General features: G+C 39.3%; 2 protein-coding genes across 3 annotated transcripts in view; both read right to left on the bottom strand.

Moving 5' to 3' along the window:
- LOC308666508 (ADAMTS-like protein 2) overlaps nt 1-3365 on the bottom strand; it is a gene marked incomplete at both ends in the record, with an annotated part of 66755 nt that extends 63390 nt beyond the window's left edge. The window contains one exon of the mRNA XM_081325374.1: nt 3279-3365. Coding sequence (XP_081181500.1) covers nt 3279-3365 — 87 coding nt within the window. The remainder of the gene's footprint in view (nt 1-3278) is intronic.
- A 10128-nt stretch (nt 3366-13493) lies between these two features.
- Nucleotides 13494-22484, bottom strand: LOC308666910 (torsin-1A-interacting protein 2-like). 2 transcript variants are annotated; one of them, XM_081325913.1, is made up of 5 exons: nt 22261-22484; nt 19687-19850; nt 18080-18568; nt 16424-16561; nt 13494-15702 (listed from the first exon to the last, which is right to left on the bottom strand). In XM_081325913.1, exons 2-5 carry the CDS (start codon nt 19718-19720, stop codon nt 14903-14905), a joined length of 1461 nt encoding a protein of 486 aa, XP_081182039.1. In that variant the 5' UTR covers nt 19721-19850; nt 22261-22484; the 3' UTR covers nt 13494-14902. The 2 variants fall into 2 exon arrangements, with proteins under 2 accessions (XP_081182039.1, XP_081182038.1); XM_081325912.1 differs by lacking the exon at nt 22261-22484 and having other exon boundaries at nt 19687-20111.
- Nucleotides 22485-25270: the final 2786 nt, after the last annotated feature.

Raw genomic sequence — 25270 nt, 5'->3', positions numbered from 1 at the left:
TCTTCTTAAAAACGTTCTGGGGATAAGCAATCCAAAAGCTAAGAAGAAACTAAACAGGGAAAAGAACTATTCTTCTGAAATAGACAATATCGTTGTTTTGTCCAGAAAGCAAAATCTTTTAACATATTCAGCTAAATTACTAGAACTGACTACATTTGGACATTACCAGTTGTGAACATGATACATGAAAGAGAAAGCAGTTTAAGATGAATGAACTGGGCCTGTGCATGGCACACCCTTATTTTTATAGAATTTTGTTTCCCAGTGTTGTGCAACATACTTAGAAAAGTGCATCTCAAATGTTCTTTAAAATGGCACAGAAGGTTACAGGAGTCAGGATAAGCCACTTCTCTGACCCGTGTGCTGAAATTTTAGATACAGTAGAAACAGCCACAGCAAATTCATTCCTACAATACCTTGATCACCCCCACATGTGAAATGTTCTTCTTTCTATAAAAGTTATTATATTTAGACTGAGTGGCTTTACGTACCGGCATCTTGTTTAGCCCAGGAGGTTCCATCTTTGGTTATAGCAGGAGAGATGTTACTTCCCGTTGATAGAGCACGCAATCTAGGCGTCCTCCTGGATTCATGACTCAGTTTTGAAGATCACATTGGAGTCGTGGCTAGGGGGGCATTTGCCCAGGTTCGCCTGGTACACCAGTTGAACCCCTTTCTGGACCAAGATGCCCTACGTACAGTCACCCACCCACTCGTTACCTCCCGTATAGATTACTACAATGCTCTCTACATGGGGCTGCCCTTGAAGACCACCCGGAGGCTTCAGCTGCTGCAGAGTGCGGCCGCGCGGGTAGTGATGGGAGCACCCCGATACTCCCATATTACACCCCTCCTGCGTGAACTGCATTGGTTACCGGTTGTCCTCCGGGTGAGATTTAAGGTGCTGGTACTTACCTTTAAAGCCCTACATGGCTTAGGCCCGGGATACTTGCAGGACGATCTGCTGTCGGGAACAACTTCCCATCGCCCAGTACGCTCACACAGAGGCGGCCTCCTCAGGGTACCGTCGGCTAGACAATGTCGGCTGGCGACCCCAGGGGGAGAGCCTTCTCTGTGGGAACGCCAGCCCTATGGAACCACCTCCCCCCTGAGCTTCGGATAGCCCCAGATCTCCAGTCCTTTCGCCGCGGCCTCAAAACACTCCTTTTCCACCTGGCTGACCTGGACTGACAGGGATTTTAATTATGTTTTTTAATTTTTAACTCTAATTTTTAATTTATTTTAATTTTAATTTTTATTTATTCTACAGGGGCTTTTAATTTTTATTTTTATTTTAACTTCTGTATTTATTGTACGTTATTGTTGTTAGCCGCCCTGAGTCCTTCGGGAGATAGGGCGGCATATAAGTCCCAATAATAAATAAATAAATAAATAAATAAATAAATAAATAAATAAATAAATAAATAAATAAATAAATAAATAAATAAATAAATATCCTGCTAGTCACTGGATGCTTGGATAAGCGTATATTCAGAAGGTATTTTGGGCATCTCCTGTTCGACACTGAAATATGCTTTTCTATTTTGCTTCCTGTGCTTTTTAAGGTATACATGAAATTACTGAAGTTTTGGAACGGGATGCCATCAGCAAGATGATGACAGCCAGTTGTTATTGCTCTCTACCTTTTAATTTAATGCCTTGCAACCAAATGGGCAGCTAACAAATTTAATAAATAAATAAAATAAAATAAAATAAATTCCATGGAAGGAATTGACATGATTGATAAATGCTTAATTTTGATAACCTGGATGAGGAAAAATAAGCTGACATTATTGCCAGATAAGACAGAAGTGCTATTTAGTAGAGAGAAAACTGACTTGGTTAGGGTAGAGCTCGTTTCCCCTGCGAATCAAGAAGGCTCTTTGACCACCATGGTCATTGGATTTGCAAAGTGGCTGTGGTGAAGAATAAATATGCAGAACTACAGCTAATGGGCCACCGAGTACCCTTCCTGACCTACTTGATAGAACAGCTATCAGCAGCTTGGTTACAACTCATCTTGACATGCAACACCCTTTATGTGAAGCTACTCATGAAACATGTCCAGAAGGTACAAAGTGCAGGGGCCAAGTTACTGATTATTGCACGGCTCTGTGATCATACGATGCCGGTACTAGAAACACTTTCACTGGTTATCATAGCTATTGGCACAACATAAAGTACCTTTTTGATCTTCAAAATCCTAAATAGGGATAGGGCTTATTTGCTGCACTCCCGGTCCCAGCATGAATCTGGCCAGCTCCTGATGTAAGCAGAAGAGGTCCTTTGAAAATGCCCCTGCTGCCAGAAGATGGGGCAATCGGGAACTTGGGCAAGCCACACAATGCACTTCCTAAGGAAAGGAGCTTGGCTCCTGCTCTCCCATTATTTAGGATCTCTCTGGCAAGGTTTAACTTCTTGATTATTTTCATTAACTTTGATTTTGATTTTAACCGAGTTACTTTGTTTCCTTGTCCCTATTTTTATTGCTGCAAACCACCTTGAGTATTAGAATAACATCGGAGTAAGAGTTGAGGTTCAGCAATGAATAAATTTTAAAAGACAACCACCAGATTCTGAATTTTCACGCAGGACGGTTGTTTCAGTGATTCAACTGTGTACTCGATAAACCACAAATAACCTACGCCTGTCCATTTTCTGTCCTGCATTAGGAGGGGGAAGGGGGGTGGGTTTCTTCCAATTCGAGACGTCCAGAGACGCTTTTAAAGTGACAATGCCATGAGTTGTAGAGATGAACTAGCTGCAAGAGGGAAAAAGGTTTCGGAAGCAAAATAATAATTAAAAGTAAAATCCCAGCCTGAATTTTAAAGCAGACGCCGTGGGAAGTTTCAAGAGGGCAGCGCAGCAGGCTAAATCAGCGCCGTCGTTTCACGCATTTCTCTCCTTGCTCGGCACCGGTCGTAGAATTTTAAAAGGAATGGGGCGGGAAAACGCCCTAGAAAAGAGGTCGATTCGGACGGAGCCAAGATTCGCGACAGATCCGAGTAGCGTCGTGTCGCCGGGAGAGCCATGAGACCTTACTCAAGAACGGATTGTTCAGGGGTATTGCTTTTCCGAAATGGGGCAGGGTGGCTACGGCCGGCGGCGTCTGCTGGCAAGCGAGCCCAGCTAGGGGAAGCCGCGGCGGGAGCGCATTGCAAAAGTGCCTTTCAGGGAATCCTTCGGGAAGGGCACACAAAATCCCCCAAAGTGCAGCAGCGGCTGAAAGTCGGTCGCCGCCAAGGGTTGCCTCGCATTCGCCACCTCTGGCCCCTTACCTTAGCGCGGAGTGCACAGGCGAATAGCAGAAGTAGCAACTGCAGGGTAAGGAGCCGGCGGGCGGAGAAGGCGGGAGGCGCGGCCATCGTGCTCTCTAGCGCTCCATGAGCGGCCAAAAGGCGGCAGCGAAGTCCCGGCGGCAGCAGGAGCAGCTGCCTGAACACAAACCGGCATGGCCGAGTAAGTAAATAATGGCTTTCCAATCTGATATGGTGTCTGCGGGAGCGCGGGGCAACCCTCTGGCTTCTGGACGGCGGTGATTGACAAGGCGACCCGAGAGCCACCCAAAGAGGCCGCCAGTGGGTCGGAAGGGAAGGGAAGAGTGGGGGTCTTTCTGTCTGCCCCTTCCTCCCTCTTCAAAGGAGAGACAAAGGATCCCGGCGCAGCGGGAGCCTTCCTGCAGCAGCTTTTGCCCGCTGCTGGCCGAGGAAAGGAAGGCGGGAGGGGCCCACATCCTCCCCTGCTTGACAGTCAAAGAGGCCCTTCAGCCAGAGCTGCCAGATTAGACAGCAGGGCCGGAAAAGTAGGCAAGGTTCCAGGGTGGGCTGGACTCTTTGGAACTATGTTTTCTTGCACCTAAGAGTTGCAGATGTTGGAACAGAGATGAATCTTTTATTAGATGGGGGTGAGGGGGGCGGCGGGATTGGATTCAACAATAAAGAGGCCTTTCCCAAACCTTTAGGTGGGGGGGCATATATGGATCTGTTGTATTTATTTATTTTATTTTATTTTATATTTATTTAGATTTATATACCGCCCTTTCCCGAAGGACTCAGGGCGGTTTACAGGGTATTTAAAAGAAAATCCATACAAAAGTTAAAACAATTAAAAAAGATTAAATGAAACCCTGAGAGAAAATAAAAACCCCAGTTAAAATTAAAAATTAACAATTCTCAGCCTGGGCCAGAGAGCTCGAAGAGCCAGGTCTTCAGGTCCCGGCAGAATGAACGGAGGTCGGGGGCAGTCCTAAGCTCCGCAGGCAGCTGGTTCCAAAGGGCAGGCGCGCCCACTGAGAAGGCCCTACCCCTGGGTGTTACCCACCGGCAATCTTTAACCGGCGGCACCCTGAGAAGACCCTCCCTGTGGAAGCGCACTGGACGAAGGGAGCTTGATGCTGGCAGCAGGTGTTCCCTCAGATATCCCGGATCCTCACCATTTAGGGCTTTATAGGTCATCACCAGCACCTTGAATCTCACCCGAAGGGCAACCGGAAGCCAATGCAGCTCACGGAGTAGAGGTGTTACATGGGAGTATCGGGAGACCCCCATCACGACTCGCGCGGCCGCATTCTGCACCAGCTGAAGCCTCCGGGTGGTCCTCAAGGGCCAGTGAATATAATAAGACTTGGCTGAAAAACAGGATGTACAGGGGCATGTGTCTCTCAACAATTGATACCCCTGTACAATTGAGCCTCAAATTTATGTTGCTGAGACAGTTGTTACGTGAATTTTGCCCCATTTTACTACCTTTCTTGCCACAGTTGTTAAATGAATCATTGCAACTGTAATAATACGGTTGTTAAGTGAATCTGGCTTCCCCATTGATTTTGCTTGTCAGAAGGTCGTAAAAGGCAATCACATGAGCCCCAGCACATTGCAAATGTCATAAATATATGTCAGTTGCAAAATGTGTGAATTGTGATCACATGATCATGGGAATGCCATAGCTGTTGTAAGTGTGAAAATCGATCATACGTCACTTTTTTCAGTGCCGTTGTAACTTCAAATGGACACTAAAGGAACTGTTGTAAGTCAAGGACTACTTACATATTTACAAATAGTTGGCATATAGTATGGTACAATTACTCTTTGAGCTGCTTTAGCAACAAAGTCTATTATTACCCACCAATGGAAATATCTGAATGATCTTTTGTTTTAAAAAAAAGGGTTTCATGAGATTCTGTTGATTGCCTTGCTTGAGAAGGACTAATATATTCACATGCTAAAAAACAAAGGAAGCCTATTTTTTCACTTTGTTTTATCTGTTTTATAAATGTATTTGTTTGTTAAATGTATAAATTACGAAATGAATACCCATCAGATATTTAGAAAGTTTAAGTGATCTGTTATAAATGGCTTAAGAAGCTATAGTCTATAATGTAATGTCAAGAAATTTCTAAATAATAATATTTCAATCTTTAAAAAAATCAGTAGAATTGTTTTTGGCAGGAATCAGAACATGTAGAATTTCTTCTTTGTATATCTAGAATTTTTTCTTTGTATTTTAGAAGTACCAGTATGTTAAACATTCCTTTATCTCCAACAGATGTCACTATTGTAACATTACCTTTTTGTGCAAATACTGCTTCCAATATCTGATCGTATGTTTCCTTTGCTTTATGCAAATTTTCTCTTTAGAATTGATAACTTACTTTTTTGTTTTAATGTTATTAGAAAGTAAAAGCAATTGTAAACCTTGAAATTATGGAATGATAAGAAGCAAGTCATATTTGCTCATAATACTGAGAGCTACAGTAGCAGCATATCTAGAAGCATCTTTGGGGAAAGTTTAAGCAATAGAAATAATGCACATGGATTTTAAACTGAATATAGTCCTTGACTTACAAGAGTTTGCTTAGTGACTATTTGAAATTACAACGGCACTGAAAAAAGTGACATGACCGTTTTTCACAGTTATGACCATGTAGCATCTCCATGATCGTAAGATCAAAATTCAGACACTTGGCAACTGACTCATATTTATGACAGTTGCAGTGTCCTGGGGTCATGTGACCACCTTTTGTAAACTTCGGACAAGCCAAGTCAATGGGGAAACCAGATTCACTTAACAACCATGTTAATAACTTAATACCTGCAGTGATTCACTTAACATCTGTGGCAAGAAAGGTTGTAAAGTGGAGCAAAATTCACTTAACAAATGTATCATTTTGCAACAGAAATCTTAGGCTCAATTGTGGTTGTAAGGACTACCTATAAATGGACTATTGATATAATCCCAACTGTCAGATGTGGATATTGTATGGGGTCCTGAACGTGTCAAGGGCCCCATTTCCTGGTTTGATTGCTAACTGGCCAGGTTTCTCAGCTGCTTGTCATGGTTCTGATAGACGAAACCAGTTAAAAAAACTTCAAGGCAAGATTTCTTCCTTAAAGAACATTTTATTAGGAAACAAAGTAGTGGCACTTACATAGTTGAACCCAAAAATGAGATTCCCTCCTCCCAGATACAAAGTAACAAACTGCAATTCCCACCCCACAAAAGCTGTCATAAGTCACATTCCCCAATTAGCACAAAATGTGGGCTTTTCTCTCTGGCCCCCCCAGCCTGCCAAAACCTTATCAGAAGTCGTCCTTGAGTTCCCACACTTTCTACATTGTTATGGCTAGCCAAACCCTCAGGCATTTACCCCATCCTCCCTTCTACATCTGAATTCTAAAAGAATAAAAAGGCACATTAAAAGCAAAAGTAAAAATGGCTGCTGGTTCTCAGTTGTCAGAGCGACAACATCCATTGTCACAGCATTGACATTGCTATGTATATTACTTTAGATGGTTATTTTTAATGTTTTAAAATGTTTTTAGTGTGTGTGTGTGTGTGTATACACACACACATATGCATTACACATACATACACACACACAGAGTGGTACCTCGGTAGTCGATTGCTTCAAAACCTGTCGAATTTGGTGCTCAACGCATTTTGTTGCAAAAATGTTGTCCTGGTACTCATCATTTGTTTGATACTCAATGCGCTGCAAAAGGAAGCAGGGGACAGATGCAGAGGGAGGACAGGAAGTTGACCATGCTGGGAAGGTCACTGACATAGGATATGGGACAGATAGGAAATCCTTCCCAGCCGAAACAAAGGATCATGTGGTTAAATCACATGGTTTGTTTGGTACATTATTTTTAGTACTCATTACATCTCCCAGAACTAATTAAGGACAAGTACTGAGGTACCGTATTTTGAATTGTAAGCTGTCTAGAGACATTGATTGGGATGAGTAGCAATAAAAATTGAATAAACAAACTAAATAAATAAAACAGTAAATAATGTTTGTTCATTTATTTTAAAAGGTAAGATAGCTATTTCAGGAATACTTTTGTAAGACTCTAGACATCCAGAGTATAACCGTACAAAACAACAGATGTATCGCTTTAAAGGTATAGTACATATGCTGCTTGTGGCATATGTCTTAGTTGACTACAGACTAATTTGTCAGATTTCCTGAGTTATATGTATGTGTGTGTGTGTTTTCATGATTTGATTTGTGATAAAAGAATAGCAAAAAGAAATATCTTAGAGAAGACACATAAAAAGACAAACAAGCAGAGACTGGTTATTTACAAGGCAATCCTGTGTTGGTGAGCTAATTAGCGGATGTAGTATGATAAGCCTTAATTCTTGAAAAAGTATTTAAACTCCCAAATTAATTCCAACTCAGTGAGAATCATCCAGAAATGTGTGTTAACCAAATGAAACTTAGTCTTCTAGTATAAGGATAGTTTGCTCAATGGAGTTTAGCAGGTTGATCTATAGAATATATCACATTGGAAGATGGCAAGTAAATGGCACTGGAAGAAGTTAATAGATCCTATAATAATACTGCCTGTCAGTCCTGGGTCTGAATCTTTTGCATTATAGTTTCATGGTAAGTAGCTTTTATAGATTTTGGAAATATCTATAAACAAACAGGATGATAATTTCTTATCTGTGATGGACTATAGGAAAATTGTAACTTGAAACAGTCAGAAACTATTTTTTTCATGCAAAAGATTTCTTCCTGGATTTCAGTCCCTGGCCTATTTTTTAGTTAATTACAGTAGTGGCCAAAATTGTGGAAACCTTTTGGGAAAAGTGTACAGTAGAAATGCCACCTTTGGTTAAGTTTCCACCATTTTTTCTTCTAATTTCTTTATAACTGTAGCCTTATTCACTTAATAATACTATTTTACATCGCTTTCTGGACAACCAATCAACTCTTTGCACCATTACTTTAATTTTATTACATTTTACAAGCTCACTAAATGAAAGAACACAAAAAACCCCAACCAACTTTATAGCGATCATGTAACACACTGACAAATGTCCTCCTCTCAGCTTCAATACATGACATCAATAACTGAATCCTACTATGATCTGATTGGCTCATTGCCAAAACAAGATGACACCTGATTGGCTCTCTAAACATTTGTGCTCATTGGCTACAATCAGATGAAGGAAAGCTACCTGATATCAACCTAAGCAAGTTGTGCTTCCTTTTTCTGGTTATTTGGCTATAACTTTTCATAGAATACAGTACAGATAATTCAACAAGCTTTGTTGCATTACATTCTTGATTAAATTATCTTTCCATTAATATATAATCTTATGGTACTACTCCCCAAAAATGGTGTTATTAACCATCAAACCTCATAAATACACTTTTCCCAAAAGGTTTCCACAATTTTGGCCACTATTGTATGTTGATATTTTAAATATGTTCTGATCTTATGAATCACAGCAGATATTGTTGTATTATAAAGTTTAGTTATAAACAATGGTCTGTGTTGTTTACCCAATAATTCTCAGGAGGAACCTCACAACCAAATGAGAAAGCTTCTTTTAGTTGATATGCCATAACTTATAGTTCCCTGCATTCCACAAAAACAATTGTCTATAATTATTGCCATTAACTCTGGTAAGACACCTAGAATTCATCATTTCTGTCTCCCTATGTGGTTTTTGCAGCCTTATGGACATTATCAAAATGTCCAAATTTCTCCTTGGGTTTTGATTCTTTATAATTATCAGGTATTGTACAACATTTAGATTACTTTGTCTGCATTCCCTTATATATTTTATACATTAACATTAAAATGAACTTAAAAATAAAATTCATGATTTTATATACATTAAACTTTGTGAAATTATTCCAATTGAATTGAGTTTTATATTCATTATTTATAAAATATGGGACGAAAAATACTTATGCTTCTTTTTTGCCATAGTGAGCCGTCTAAAATATTTGGATGTATTCCTGTATAGAACAGCATATAAAACAGGGGTGTACCACTTCCGTTAAATAAAAAACGTCTCAAAGCCTTCATCAAGTTAAAAGTCATACTCCTAAAGTATTCATTGAAAAAAAAGTAAAATTAAAGATATATTACTTTATTTGAACAGCAAAATATATTTTACTCTTGATGAAAAAATCCAAGAACAACATCACAGGTCTGGTTAGAAAGGTAATCTTAAAGCTGGGGTTTGTGTAACAAAAACCAACTTTAGCTGTCAAAGCAGAAACCAAAGAGCACAAAAAAGAAACTGCTGTTCTCTGTAGACCTACCCAAGACGCTGAAGTGTAAATACTGAAAGATGAAAACCAGGGAATGAGAAAACTTTTTCAGGGAAGAAAAAGGAAAGGGAAGAGAATTACTAGCAAAAATAAACTGCTGTATTTGAGATTTTAGCTCAAAAGTTGAACCTCATTTAAATTTCTTGATTATGGCAATTGAAAGGGTGATTCTTGGCTGTGAATCTGTGATTTAGCTGTGATTTGACTAAATCCATAGAGAGCTCCAATCTTGTTCTTTCCTCTGATTTTATCTCCCCTATCATGGCTCCACAATTGATATATACTGGTTGCAAAATGCCTGAATCATGTTCAGATGACCACAAGGACACAGTGACGGACGCAACTTTGAGGACTGGTCATAATCTTTTCCAGCTCTGTCGTAACTTCGAATCATAACTGAATAAGTAGTCGGTTAGCAATGACTATCTGTGATGATGCAGTGATTACAATGTAGTATTGCAGGCTAATTCTGCAATTTATGCTGGCTGGGGAATTTTGGGAGTTGAACTCCACAAGTCTTAAAGTTGCCAAGTTTGGGGACCCCTGCTTACAATAACGATATCAAGGGAAAATTGCCGCGAGAGGCAATATTGGCAAATATAATGGAAATCCTGACTCAGTGTTGGAGAGTATAGGGGTCTGGATAGCACAAAATGAACTTAAACTGAACAACAGCAACACCATGCTACTGTCTGTCCATCCAGGTTCTTGGTTTCCTGAGTGAACAAATCTAATTTCTCTGACTCTTGGCTACTGATGGATAGATAAATCAGTATTTGCCCAGCTCCACCTGGTCTATCAGTTGCAACCATACCTCCAATATAAAGATATTTCAAAGGTAATTCATGCTCATATCTTTATTCTCTGGGACTATTATGTGCTATATATAGGGCTACCTTTGAAGATCAGCCAGAAATCACAACTAATGCAGAATTTAGCAGCCTATTATATGGTGCTGCTTGCTAAAATTGCATAACACCTGCATTGTGGATCCTGCCTTGGTTACCAACACAATTCCAAATGAAACCATTCCAATTCCAAATGAAATTGCTGTTTTGATCAATAAAAGTACCCAGGTACTTTCTCCAGTTGGAACTGACCAGCCCTTGGACATCCTGGCACAAATTTTAAATTGTTCCCCATGTGACATAGAGAGGGCTAAGATTAGCAAACACATCTTTGTCAAAGTTTGAGAAATAGGCTCCCTTCAGAAATTATGCTTGTAAGTTTCTGGGAGCTAATTTCTATAACATACAGCTCATCCAGAGACTGCTGGGGGATAACAGAGATAGTCTTTTTTTTTAAACTGTACTTGGAAAATCTGTTATTCTTTTTGCTGTTTATATCAGGAGTCCCCTTCCCCCGGGCCGTGGCCACTACCAGGCCTGGAGCCTTTTGAAACCAGGCCATGGAAGTGGCAGGCGAGGGGCACCCAAGCATTCCCACTTGTGCAAGCAGAGGGCAAGTGCATGCACACACACTTCATTTGCGCAAGTGGTGAGTGCGCATGCATGCCGCTCATGCAAAGAAAGCTGCGTGCGGACTTGCCTGTTGCGCACACAGAACCATCTCCTTCCTACCCCGCTGGCCCGCAAAGCCAAAAAGGTTGGGGAACTCTGGTTTATATGATTGGTGAGAATTTTGAATATGTATCATGTCATTTTAATATAACTGGAGGATTTTAAACGCACAATTGATGCTTTCATGCTGCAGTTAACAGACAGGAATTCTGTACTGATTTGGCAATATATAAAAGTAATGAATGAATGACAGCCACTTAAATAAAGTGTGAGATTCATGTTTTAAAGATATATGAAAAAAACATTGATGCATTAGCAACCATGTAAGATATCCATAAACCACCCACAGAAAAATACAGGTAGTCCTCAACTTAACAATTGGGACCAGACTAAAGACTAAGCAGTGCAATTGTTAAGTGAGTTGTGCCTGACTCTACAACGTTTATTGCTGCATTTGTTAAGTGAATCACACAGTTAAATGAATCCAGATTTCCCCACTGACTTTGTCAGAAACCTCTTGGGAAGGTCACAAATTAAGATCATGTGACACCAGGATGCAACCATCATAAATACACGTCAATTGCCAAATGCTGGAATTTTGATCATGTGACTGCAGGAACGCTGGAACAGCCGTTAGTGTGAGGACTGGACATAAGTCACTTTTCAAGTATTCTTGTAACTTTGAACAGTTGTTTGTTACATGAATGATCCTAAGTTGAGGACTATCTACTGTATATAGGTTGACACTATAGTTACACAAAGACATACATGTTTGCCTTAATTAATACAACCACTAGATGGCATTATAGTTTCAAATCCCACCTTTCTAAATGTGAAGAGCAGCAAAGTGAGATAGGAATTTAGACTTATTACTATAATCAGCCCCCCCAGTCAAGTGCCTTCCAGATGTTTTGGACTACAACTCCTATAATCTCCCATTATTTAACCAGATGTTGAGAGCATCCATTCTGAGAATATTTCTTTAAATTTCCTAAGAGCAGAACTACATCTATGCCTAACACAAAAGTAAAATCCACCAAGTTCAATAGAATTTATTCCCAGGTTAGTAGTACAGGGCCCCATCTCTCTCTCTCTCTCTCTCTCTCTCTCTCCCTCTCTGTCTGTCTTTTCTCTCACCAGTCATAAAGCTATTTTTCTTCTTATTGTCATAATATTTTTAATGAGAACATATCCTAGCAACTGTTAATATTGCTAGATGCAAATCAAATACAAATCATGAAGGGCACGCAGTAAATTCTCTCACAGATGCCCTTTAAAACAGCGGCATCCAACCTTTCCAGCTTGGCAAATCAGCAGAAGCAGCGGTTGGGGGGGGGGAGAGGTGATGATTTCGTGTGCTTGCTGCTTTCGCAAATGCAGCTTTGTGTATGTGCTTGCACATCACTTCGGCGGCCCAGTTAAAAGACACGTGTCACTAAAGTTTAATTCTGCAGCACTGAAAATTTTCTGGGTCACTCGTGTCAAACCTTTCCAAGTTAGCCATCTTAACCAATTTCTCCATCTGTGGTGATTTGTAGGTGATTTGATTAGATTTACATTCAAAAAACTCTCCATTAATTATTCTGCCATTTCATGAGCTTTTTTGAATTTCAATCTTTCAAAAAATCTTGATTAATTTGCTTTTCATGAGTTGTTAGATTAAAAGGTGATGGTAATTTTTCAACCAAAACACTGCAGTGGAAAATAACTCGCATGCTAAGTTTGTTGTAGAACATATTCAGAAAAAACCTGGGTAGGGAATGGTGAGTTTTCTCAATATACATTGAAGAATGCTGTTGAAAAAGATCTGTACTGACTTAGTTCCTATCTGCTACATTAGACTTGAGTCACATCCCACTTTAGTTCCATTGAAACCAATGAGACAAGGCAGTGATGACCAACTTCAGACCTGTTGAATTCAATGAGACAAACACATGACTAACTTAAGTTAGATCCAATTTTTATGTTGTATAGTGGTTTATTATTATTGTACACTTATGAAATAGATAAAAATTGTCTTGAAATTGAGCTTTACTCCTGGTAACTACACAGATCTATTCATGCAGGGGGTTTGGGCACTACTTTGGAAGTGGTATGTCACTACCTTATTCCAGGTTTTTGTGGTCCTATAAATTTGGGAACAGAAATTTTAAGTTCAGTGCAGACTGGCATCAATAGATGCTTGCGTGAGTTGCCTACTTTCACATTACTCAACAATTTACTCAACTGCAATCTGAAGAGCTCTGCCCAGCACCGAACTGTGCTAAAAACCACAGGATCATTACATGAAAATAGATTCAGTATGTTTGTCCAGGAGAATCATTTACTAAAAGAGAATGGAGATTCTCATAGATTCTCGTAACTACCACAAAGTATAGAAATATATGTAGCAAGGGAAAATTCCAATTTCTTTTATTTCATCTGTAATAAAGTTAAATAAAATGAAAATAATTTCTTTGTATTGCAGCTACCATATGCTTAGGCTGTCAGTTCTTTACAGACATCTGTATGTTTGTTAACCCAGCATCATTTCAGTGAAGACAACTACATCACTTTTCTAAATCTCTGAACTTTGTAGTCCCTAACTTGGCAGTCCCAATTTATTACTAGAATGGAATTGAATTAAACTTATGTAATTTCGAAGGTAGCATTTCCAACTATACCCTCTTCACTTTTTTTACAATAGCAGTTCTAAGAATTCTCAGCCACCTTCAGTGCCAAGATATCCAGATAGGTCCAAGAGTCCTCATCAGTGGCTGAAAAAAAAATACTAATTTAGATGAAATGGTAAACTGAGTGGCTGTAAGGCATCATCTTCTGTTCCTAAAAGGATATTTATATTATATCTTTGGAAAGAATTGTAGCTTGCATCATAAATTAAAAATAACCAAAACTGAGAAGAGATGCAATATACAACAGCTTCTTTATATATAGAATAGTATATCATATTACAGTAAAAGGTATTTTTAGAATTACCATTTAGAAAATATTCCTTAGATCAGGGGTGTCAAACTGCCGGTCCGCGGGCCGGAAGCGTCATCAGGAAACCACACCCACCCCATTGCCGGCAATGGAGAAAAAGCTCTGATACATCACGTGACGTCACGTGACTTGAGAGTTTGACATGTCTGCCTTAGTTGCACAAATACAGTGCATTTGACTTATTTGACAAGTCAATCCAAGTGGAGCCTGTATTTACAAAAACTTTTTTTAAATTCAATATATTAACTGCATAAAATTTGAAAATTGGACCTAGTTTATTTTGCAATTAGCTTTAATATCAGCATCTAATTTTCAGTAAGTTGACTGAACTAGTACATGGAAATTTTGTGCAAATACGCTGAACTTTGTAGTGTTTGTTTAGGAGTAGAAGTTCACATGAACACTAGTTAATTACTAGAATTCTCACATGCCAATCAGGAGTTCTAGGTTAAGCTAACCATTCTGTTCATAAGGAAGATTTTAAGAGTAGTCTTTCCATTTTCCTCCAATGGCAAACTTGTTATGAATATATAAATGTGCAAATTATACTAGTTACCCATCTTTAAAAATATTGCATTAAATTGCATTGCAAATGCCAACTCAAGTATAAAATCAATTCAATAATTTCTTCTCTGGTTTGTTATGAAAGCCATAATCAAAACCAACATCACAATGCATATTTATTTAAAATCAGCTTGTTTCCTCTTAATACCGCTAGTCCTTTTAAGCAATCAAAAAAAACACACACACCAAAAACCTGATTTGTGCAAATCCTTCAGAAGACTGTAAAAGGAAGGTTTAAAAGTGGGCTCCACGTTTACCTTTAATTTTTAAAAGCGAAATCTTCATTTGCCACTTGCTGAAAGCAGCCATTATCTTCTATTAATGGCACAGGACAAACAGGCACAACTAAGTGGGATATGCGGCTCCAGAGCCCACTTAGCTTATCAGTATCCATAAGGTCGTAAGAACTGGGTGAATCAGAGTTTGTGAATTTGGCCCAGAGGAAATCCCGCACATTTTCCTCCACAATCTGTAGGCCAATGCTAGGATCCAACTTCTCATTCTCCAGCAAAACTGTCAAAATCAGTGCCACATCTTTGAAAGCAGCACTCTCGTGGTCACAGTATTTGTAAAAGATTAAGGTGGAACTTGCAGGCAGGGATTCAAACTGATGTACTACTGCTGCCTTTCCTCCTCCATGGAAACCAGCGCTCAGCTCCTCATCAACTGCCAGCTTTGCAAGATCATTGCTTAGAGTGGATTTAGAAGTTCCATCTACGTGGACTGTGCTGCCTCCCAGGGATGATGAATAGGCACTGGCAACCTGGGTGCTCAGACACTTCAGCGTTGATTTAGCTTCTTGGGCAGCAGTAAAGATTAAGATAGCTGGTTCAGTGTGGTAGGATGTATTAAGGTGTTTCTGCAATATTTTCCGTACTCGTCCCCACAGGTGAGGGCTCTGACCTGGGAAGATGTCTTTCAGTGGATCAAACTTTGATAAGAAGACTTCCACCACTGGATTTTTTGGCACACTTGGAGGGTGTAAAGGGTAGCAATAATGGCAACTTATAGCAATGAACACGAATGTTATTGCCAGAAAAACTCCGTAGAAGAAAAAACCTAATAATCAAGGGCAGGGAATGAAAAATGAAGACAGAGAAAGCCATTCAGAAAACAACATCACACAAAGGCAAAAGTCACATGCCAAAGACTTAAGCAATTTATTATTAATGGAAATATCTCACATCCCAAAGACAAGGGGTCAATCTCGAGACAGTAGTAATAACTATTTCCTACCCCCAGGCATCAGGTGAACCTCTACTTAATATATAAAGAGTTCAGGTTCAATTCTCGCTTATAGCATTAATGTCTTTTGTTTGGCTTTAAGATAATTTTTTTCACCAAATTGCTTGCATGAACCCAGGCACCATAGTTTCTTTTAGCTAGTCACAGCTTAGCAAAGTATGTCACAGTGCCCCAAGCAGTTAAGAAGCCCAACATGCACAATTTCATCAAAACAGCAGAGTAAATGGAGTATTGTGATGTTTTATGATATTCCACATGCATAAACAAAGAAGTTCTTTACACATTTGGACTGCAAAGTCTCTAAGGTATTAAATATAATTTTAAATGAAGATTTCATGGTCCCTTGTCACAGCAAGGTATTGCTTTTTTCATTTTACTTCGATTTACAGTAGCTGTAACATCCTTTTTTACCCAGTAAAATAAGCCTAGAAATAAACAGCTAGGGTGACTACAAATGATATTATCGGGACGAATATCATGAATTACCATATGGCTTATTTTATCAGTTTTGTAAAAAAAACAAGAATATTCTTACCATTATCTTGATGAGACTGAGAATTATTTATTACTAGCTGTTTCACTGAGTTCTGTTGATTTTCTTCTGGTGTAAAGCATTCAACTGTCTTCTGAGGATAGACTTCAGGCACTAATTTGGATGTCCTATGTTGTTCATCTTTTTTTCAAAAAAGCATAGCAGTATTATGAGAAACAACCTGCCCAGTTATATGAAATTATACAATTTTTCCAATCAGTACAGCAAGCTTTTTCAACCATTGCTCCCAGAATTCCTCACTACATGCCAATAGATATGAGTTATGAATGTTACAATCTAATAACTGAGGAGTTGAAGTTCAGAAAACTGCCCTAATCCAGAGTTCCCCAACCTTTTGGATTGGCGGAGAGAGGGGATGGTTCCATGCAGGGCTTTTTTTCTCATAGAACGCTCAGAACGGAGTTCCGGCACCTTTTTTGGATGGAACCTTGTAGGGTAGGCAAGGTGGGTTGTATGACATATGTGAGTTCCGGCACCTTTTTCTTTTACAAAAAAAGCACTGGTTCCATGCAAGTGGCTAGCAAGCGCATGCATGCAGCTCCATTTGCACGAGCAGTGGGCACACACGCCTGCCACTCACACAAATGGAGCGCACACGACTCAACCATGTTTGCATAAATGGGGATGTGCACGCATCACTTGCCAGATGCTTCCTTGGCCTGGTTCTGAACAGCTCGCTGCCCAGTAGTGGGCTGCGGCTTGGAGATGCCTGCCTTAATCTGTAAGTAATCAGCAAAAGTTCAGCAATAGTTCAACCTTTTCACATCTTCTGGCCATTCTATGTTCAACTTGAAATATCATACCAAACCATTCTATAATTTCTTTGGCTTTGCTCCTAGTTTGTGGTGTGAACCCAGTCACCATGATTTATTCAGCAAGGCACAGCAAACTATCTTGGTGTCCCAGTCTTACTAATTTCTGTAGATATACAGCAGTTAAGAAGCGCAACATACACAATTCCATCATAACAGCGGATGTAAATGAAGTATTGTGGTATTTTAGAATATTTCAATTGTATAAGCTCTTTAGACATTTCCTGGACTGCAAAGTCTGTATTAAAATACCATTTTTAAATAAGATTTCATGGTCCCTAGTTACAGCAAGATGGTGTTTTTTTTTCATTTTACTTGATTTAGGTGTTAATACCCTTTGTTTTACACAGTAAATAAACTAGAAATAAACAGCTATGATTACTACAAATTATATTATCAAGACTTGAATTTCATTAATTACTGCATGGCTTATTTACTCAGCTTTGTTTTGATTTCATAGCAAGTGTACAGAATTAAATAGGACACTCAGTCTATTGGACACCAAGATTGATATGTCTTTCCTTAAAACTTGCACTAAAAAAGATTTTTAACAACCTTTTTACTCTTTACAGTTTATAAATCTTAGCAAAGCTCTCATCTGAAGAACCACTGCAACAAAACTGTACTTATTGGCACTAACTGCAACTAGAAAATGTAATTAGAATCGTGTTTATGAAACCTGGACCAATGTCAAATATTTTATTCCACTTGTCGAATTTGACATTGGAGTTTGCCAACCCCATTTGTCTTATATGTGTGCAGTTAAAATATACTTAATAAATTTAATACAGAATATGCTGTTGTATTTTCTCATTAATTGTTTTACCTGCAATCGGGTATGCCTTCTCTGTGCCTTTAAGATCTTGAACTGTTTCTCTTTCCTTGTCCAAACTATCTTCTTTTGTTTCTTCAGTGTGTTTCGGAGAGTACTGGCTTTGCTGGCCCTGTGAATTGATTTTATCTTCTGGAAGAGTTTCCGTTGAAGATTTTTCCTCTTTCTGAGAATCTGGGAGGTCAGTATGGGTGGAACACTCTGTCTTTTCATGTAAAGAATTCAACAAATTTGAATCTACACAACTATCAGGCAAACCAGCAGAATCAGATGGAAGCCCTACAGTGCACCCTGTAGCTTCATCAGTAGCCTCGGTTCTGGGTGGAAATCCATCAGAATTCGACAGGTTTTCTACCAAGGAATCCCCTTTTGCTTCTTCTGCCTTATCCTGTTGAAGGCTGGCTGAGATATTTTCTACATAGGGGGACTGAAGACTCATCTGCCTCTCTGACGTAGACTTTTCTTTTTCTTCTTCAGGGAGGCCTGTATGGGGCAACATACAAAATATGGTTTCAGTAACTTAAGTTGTTACGAGCTCAAGAAAACTATTTGCTTTCCAGGATAAAGGAAGCAAAGCATTGTATCTCCAGTGAATTATCACAAATGATTATTTTTCACCAGTTTCTAGCTTTCTTTTAGTAATTTAATAATTTTTATTTTCACATTGGCCTTGTTATTCTTCAGAGGCCACACTGGAAGCTTAAGTATCTTACATCAGTAAAAAAACAAAACAAAACAAAAACCTCTGCTTTTGCCAACCAATGCTCTCTCTCTATTTATATCCCACCTTTCTGTCAAGGATTTCAAAGCTGTGACACTTCTTTTAAACTTCTGAGAAAAAAAATTGTTTACAGTTGATTCACTTATGTCCCTCCAGTAACTTCAAGCTAGACACTCGACTGACTCCAGCTGAATAAATGATCTAAGCACTATTCCTTCAGCTGGCAGCTACCAATTTGCTATCCATTTAGACAGGGGGACAAACCACTTCATACTGGAAAAGTCCCCGATTTATAAAACAGGCACCTACCACACACACTCTGCTCACACTACTGAAAAATAGCTTTTATCCGTGGGCTGTTAGGCTTTTAAATGGGACATAATCTTATGCAGAATTGACTTGGGAGGCCGGTGTGTGGTGTAGTTGGTTCACATAGTGTGGTGGGATGGAGGGTTTGTTGTCACTGTGTGTTGGGGGGAGAGAGCACAGGGGGAGGCTCAGCTAATCTCAATGTACACATGTTGTACTTTGACAATAAAGGTTTATTTATTTATTTATTTGTTTATTTATTTATTTATTTACTATTTTCAGAAAGTATATTGAACAAAAGTACCTAGCTTGCTACTTGACCACTTGCTACTTCCTAAATGTATCGAATTCCCATCTTTAAAGGTATTACTCCTAATCTGAAGCCAATATACCTAAACACTCTTTCGTATTTCTTCCATACAACAACCCATGCAACAAAGTAGAACTGAGAAATAATGACTTGCCTAAAGACACTTAGTGGATTTGAACTAAGAACTTCTTAACATTGTAGACAAGTGTGTCCCGTCAGTTCTGAACAGTCATGTATAATATGCAAAACAATGAGCCATACCTTTCTGAGCAGATTGCTTGTTTTCCTCTGCCATCTTTTCTTAACTTTCAATGATTTGATTAGTTTTACTTTCTTGCTTAAACAGCAAACATTATTTTGTCTATTCTGAAGATCTCTTCTAGATGTATTCCCCAATGTTCTTGGAAAATATATATCTTGCCCAGCTAAGAAAAAGAAAATTCAAATAAACATCCAAAATAATTAAGTTGTGAAAAAGTCTTAACTAAGACTATAACTTTAATCTATGTTGCAAAGGAGAATACCTCACTGAATTTACTGTACTTTTTCAATACATGCTTAGAATGGCACTAAACTCAATAAATTTTCTGTCACTATTTCTACACATTTATTTTTAATATTTGAAACTTATTTATTTTCAACTAAAATTCTATAAGAAATATTTATCAAGAACCTAGTAATTCCTACAACATGAAAAAATTTCTGAGGCATCTCTGGATAGTATACATTAGCCACAAATTAACTGAAAACAAGAAAAAGAATATGTCAAAACATTAAAATATTATATTTTATAACAAATTATTATGGATGCAAAATGTAATGAAGCAATGGTCAAAAGAACTGATTTGTGCAGAAACAAGATTAATGATTTATTAACTTTTCTATTTTCTCAAACTTTATTTTTTTTGCAGTGCTCAGTAATACAAAAGAATTATAAAATTTAATTTATCCAGGTTAAAATTATAATGGCTTATAATTTAATTATACACAATTTAAGAACTTTCAAATAAATCATATAAATATAATTTCTACCTGAACAAATATCAAGTCTAATTAATTTATTTAGCAGCAAATGTTATTAAAATAATGAAGATATTTCTCAAAATGATAATCAGAATTAAATTTATTTAAACTGAGGAGGAAGAGCAATAGAAATAACTGATTAAAATCACTCACCAATTGTTTAGTCTCTAAAATGTTAATTTATAATTAAATCATTTCCTTAATTACTTCATTCTTACAACCAGACAGTGTAATTCTTTACTGTGTAATAATTTCTCTTCTTGTCTACTAAAAATAGACTGTTTTAAGTATTATTATAAAGGATTATTTTAATATTTAACCACCATAACAGTTTGAGAGATTATACCACTTTTAGCCTTGCTGGTCAAACCAGATATTGTCATTATTAGTTTATACTCTTCCACTTGAGTTAAAGCATGGGTCTTCAAGCTTGGCCCTTTTATGACTTAGCGTGCCTGGCTAAGGAATTCTGGGAGTTGAAGTCCACAAGTCATTAAAAGGGCCAAGTTTGAAGACCCCTGAGTTAAAGTATCTTTACATGATGCCTAAATATTTTAGACTGCAGGTAACTCAGATTATGTCTCATCACATCATAAAAAAAGGTAGCTTTGGGTGGATGAATTAGATCAGCTGTGTCTGACCCATAGCCTGCATGTGGCCCTGGACAGCTAGTAATGCTCCTCATAAAATAACAAAAAACATAACAAAAGAAAGTTTTTTTATCTATCTATTACGGTAATTATACAGTTAATGTGCAGCCCAAGACAATTCCTCTTCACTCAATGCAGCCCAGGCAAGCCAAAGGTTAGACAACCATGAACTACTAGAGTATGGCCTCAATATAGAGAATAATAAAGTTTATTTGACATCCTGAGCCGGCACTTCCCTCTCTGTCCCAGGATGCAGGAAGCCTTCATTATGTCCCTAGGTCAGGGGTAGGCAACCTCGGCTCTTTTATGACTCTTGGACTTCAACTCCCAGAATTCCTCAGTCAGCATAGCTGACTGAGGAATTCTGGGAGTTGAAGTCCATGAGTCATAAAAGAGCCGAGGTTGCCTACCCCTGCCCTAGGTCATTCCCCGATAATGCAAAAGCTACACTTATTTGAAGGTGGGATCTGGTTTGTTTCTAGACACGGATACTTCCACGCATCGCGGGTAAAACAGGACTAAAACAGGGTAACCATTACGAAAAGCAAGAGCAACATAGATAGAGACAGTATTTTTACGTTTATCTGTTTAGTTTATTCATAATGTCCAAGCCGCTGAGAAATACTTGAATGGAAAAGAGAATGATCTTCTCTTACAGTTTTGGGAAATTAACCTGAAATAGGGGAAAAAATTATCTAGTGTCTTCCACGTATATCGCCCTGGAAGCCTCCAGGAAATCGCCTCCAATTCTCACTTTGGACTCGCCCTGGCCACGTTAGCTTGTCATCTTTCGGTGGGCGCTAAGTCCAAAACGCCTTTCTCACCGTCCTCTTCCCCCAATCCGGGAACTCACTTTTCTACTACTAAACGAACGAATGGATCTCCTTCGCTGCTCTGCAGAGGGTCCAGAGCTACTTTAGGTGCTACTTTTTCAGCTTTTAAATACTTCGAGCTTACTCGTAGCCTCAGACTGGTATAGAAATGCATCACGGCAAAGGCTAACCTTATGCGGGCGAACTGCAACGGGTCGTTAGATAATCGCCGGTAAAATCTCTCCCTCAACACAGTACCGGGAATTTGGAAGCTGCGTCCCTTCCTCCTCCTCCCCTCCCCAAACCCCCCCCCCCAACAAAAAAATGAAAGCGAGAAAACCAAGACTTACCTTTCCGCAGAAGGTCATGCGCGTTGCTCCGTCCCTCGTCGTGTTAAAAGGAGACGAGGATTATATCCAGATTCTATCTTCCTAAAAGTAAAGTGAAACTCCTTTAGATTTAGAATAACTTCCTTGAAGCCGGACATACAACAATCCCAGAATCCTTAATTCCTAGCAACGTCCGAATGATTTGTTCCTTAGTACAAGGCCTTGCAGAGGGATGCTGGGAGGTGTAGTTTTTCCCCCCCACTCTTCCATGACTATGAGAGAAAGCGATCCTTGGGAGCCGTCTTTTCAATAGCTGATTCGATGACGTTTCTTTGTAAGGTTGTCGCCCCGACCAATGTTCATTCCACTTTGGAATGTTTCTGTTTTGTGGTGGATTTTTCCTCACTCAGCAGCGCCTCTGTTATCTCTTGAGCAAGGGCGGGATAGCTATAATGCTGATAGCTTTCTTTGGAAGGACAAAATACTGACTTAAACATGATAAAGAGTAAAATACGGCTTCTGCTTTTTTAATAGTTGTGTATATATGGACGAAAAAAAAATCGCAATTTTGCTGGCTTTGGATGAATCCGAACTGTAGGGTTTTGAAAGCAAATACATTGCTGATTCTTTTTCCCAAGGTGATGCCTGTCTACAAAGATGCATTTGCAAAAAAGACAAGTGAAATAAACATGGCCTTTGGATATAGAATTCTGGGTCTTTGCACTCAGTTATGATGGATCATAGCTCCCATGAGTGTGTCAGAATAGGAATATGCAAGTATGTAAAGAGCAGCTGGGTCTCACAAATACCAATACTTTTGTCTGAATTTCGTTTGGAAGTCAAATACCAAATAAAATGGAAGATTGGGGATGAATGGTAGAGACAATAGCAGATGAGAATTACTGGAAGGAGAAATTATGATGTTTGTATCTTCCATAAGGACTCACAGATTCAGTTTATAACACCTTACCTAATAAAATATCTGGGAAATACTGATCTCTCTTACGTGCAACTACTGTTATCATATCAGTAGTGGCCAAATTCTGTTATGCTGTATGCAAAATTACACAGACTCTAACTGCCCACTGATAATCCACCATCAATTGCAATATAGGGTATTATTCTGTCTTTCATTTTTATTGATTACTATTATTGTTTGTAATGCTTTTATTTTTTATTAAAAAGTTTTACAGTACATTTTATTTATAACAAAACAAAACCCCTCCCAACCCCTTCCCCTCTTCCCAACCCTCCCCAACACCTCCCTCCCTCCCCCTCCCCCCTCCCCGACTTCCCAGAGCTAAATACAAGGTATAAAAGTAAAAACAATCAATCTACCGTATGCAAACAACAATAAACTATTAAATCTATCGCACTTTAACTCTTATAAGATGACTGCAAGCAATATAAATATCACACCAGTACTTATTCAAATGCTAAATGATTCCCAGAGCTCAATACAAGATATAAAAGTAGAAACAATCATAATCTACCATATACAAACAGCAATAAACTATTAAATCTATCACACTTTAACTCTTATAAAATAACTACAAGAAATGTAAATATCACATCAATACTTATTCAAATACTAAATGAAACTTTTTAGTCCCATATTAATCTGTTAACTAAAACCTTAACCAAATAGCTTGTAGTCCGTGTTCAAAAGTGATATTGGTCTATAATTTTTTGCTTGAGTGACATCCTAATTTTCCTTCGGTATCAAAGAAATAAAAGCAGTTTTTTCTTCCTCAATTATCAATTGATTCATCTCTTCCTTTTGTTCTTATGTAATAACTAAATTCCAGACTTCATCTAACCTCTCATATAAGCTTTACTAGCATCCCAAACCATTTCAATAATTTCATTTCATTTCATTTATTATATTTGTATACTGCCCTTCTCCCGAAGGACTCAGGGCGGTGAACAGGGCACATAAAAAATACAGAATACAAAAATTAAAAAAAGAATTAAATAAGAGCCCGAGCTAAAAACAGTAGAATAATATAAAAATCCCCAATAAAAACCCCCGCACATCCCCCATCAGGCCAGGCCGGCTTGCTCAAATAGGTAGGTCTTCAGACCGCGTCGGAAGGAGCGAAGGTCAGGTGCCATCCGGAGCTCAACCGGCAGCTGATTCCATAAAGCCGGGGCGCCCACAGAGAAGGCCCTCGCCCTGGGGGCCACCAGCCGACATTCTCTGACCGGTGGCACCCTGAGGAGGCCCTCTCTGTGGGAACGCACAGGGCGGAGGGAAGTTGACGCCGGCAGCAGGTGATCCCCGAGGTACTTCGGACCCATGCCATGTAGGGCCTTGAAAACCATTACCAAAACCTTGAACCTCACCCGGAAGACAACTGGTAGCCAATACAGCTCGCGGAGCAAAGGTGTAACATGGGAGTACCGGGAAACTCCCAAGACAACTCTCACGGCTGCATTCTATACCAGCTGGAGCCTCCGAGTGGTCTTCAAGGGAAGCCCCATGTAGAGAGCATTGCAGTAGTCCAGACGAGAGGTCACGAGCGCATGAGTGACCGTACACAGGGCATCCCGGTCTAGATAGGGCCGCAACTGGCGCACCAGGCGAACCTGGGCGAAAGCCGCCCTAGTCACAGCCACTATATGATCTTCCAGAGTAAGCCGCGAATCTAGGAGGACTCCCAAGTTGCGAGCCCTATCTACAGGGGGTAAAAACTCACCCCCCATGGAAAGAGGTGGAATATTCTGAATATCCCGGGATGCCGGTATGCACAGCCACTCAGTCTTGTCGGGGTTGAGTTGAAGTCTGTTCCTCCCCATCCAGACCCGAACTGCCTCCAGGCAACGGGACATCACGTCGAGGGCATCACTGGGGTGGTTTGGGGTCGAAATGAAAAGCTGGGTATCATCAGCATACTGATGATACCCAACTCCAAAACCACAAATGATCTCACCCAGCGGTTTCATATAGATGTTGAACAGGAGAGGCGAGAGGACCGACCCCTGAGGAACTCCACAAACGAGAGACCTCAGGGTCGACCTCTGCCCCCCT

The sequence above is a fragment of the Vipera berus genome, assembly GCF_964194415.1.
Source record: "Vipera berus genome assembly, chromosome: 3".
Taxonomy (NCBI): Eukaryota; Metazoa; Chordata; class Lepidosauria; order Squamata; family Viperidae; genus Vipera; species Vipera berus.
The sequence above is the reverse complement of the archived record's forward strand: the minus strand, read 5'-3'. Positions and strand labels throughout refer to the sequence as shown.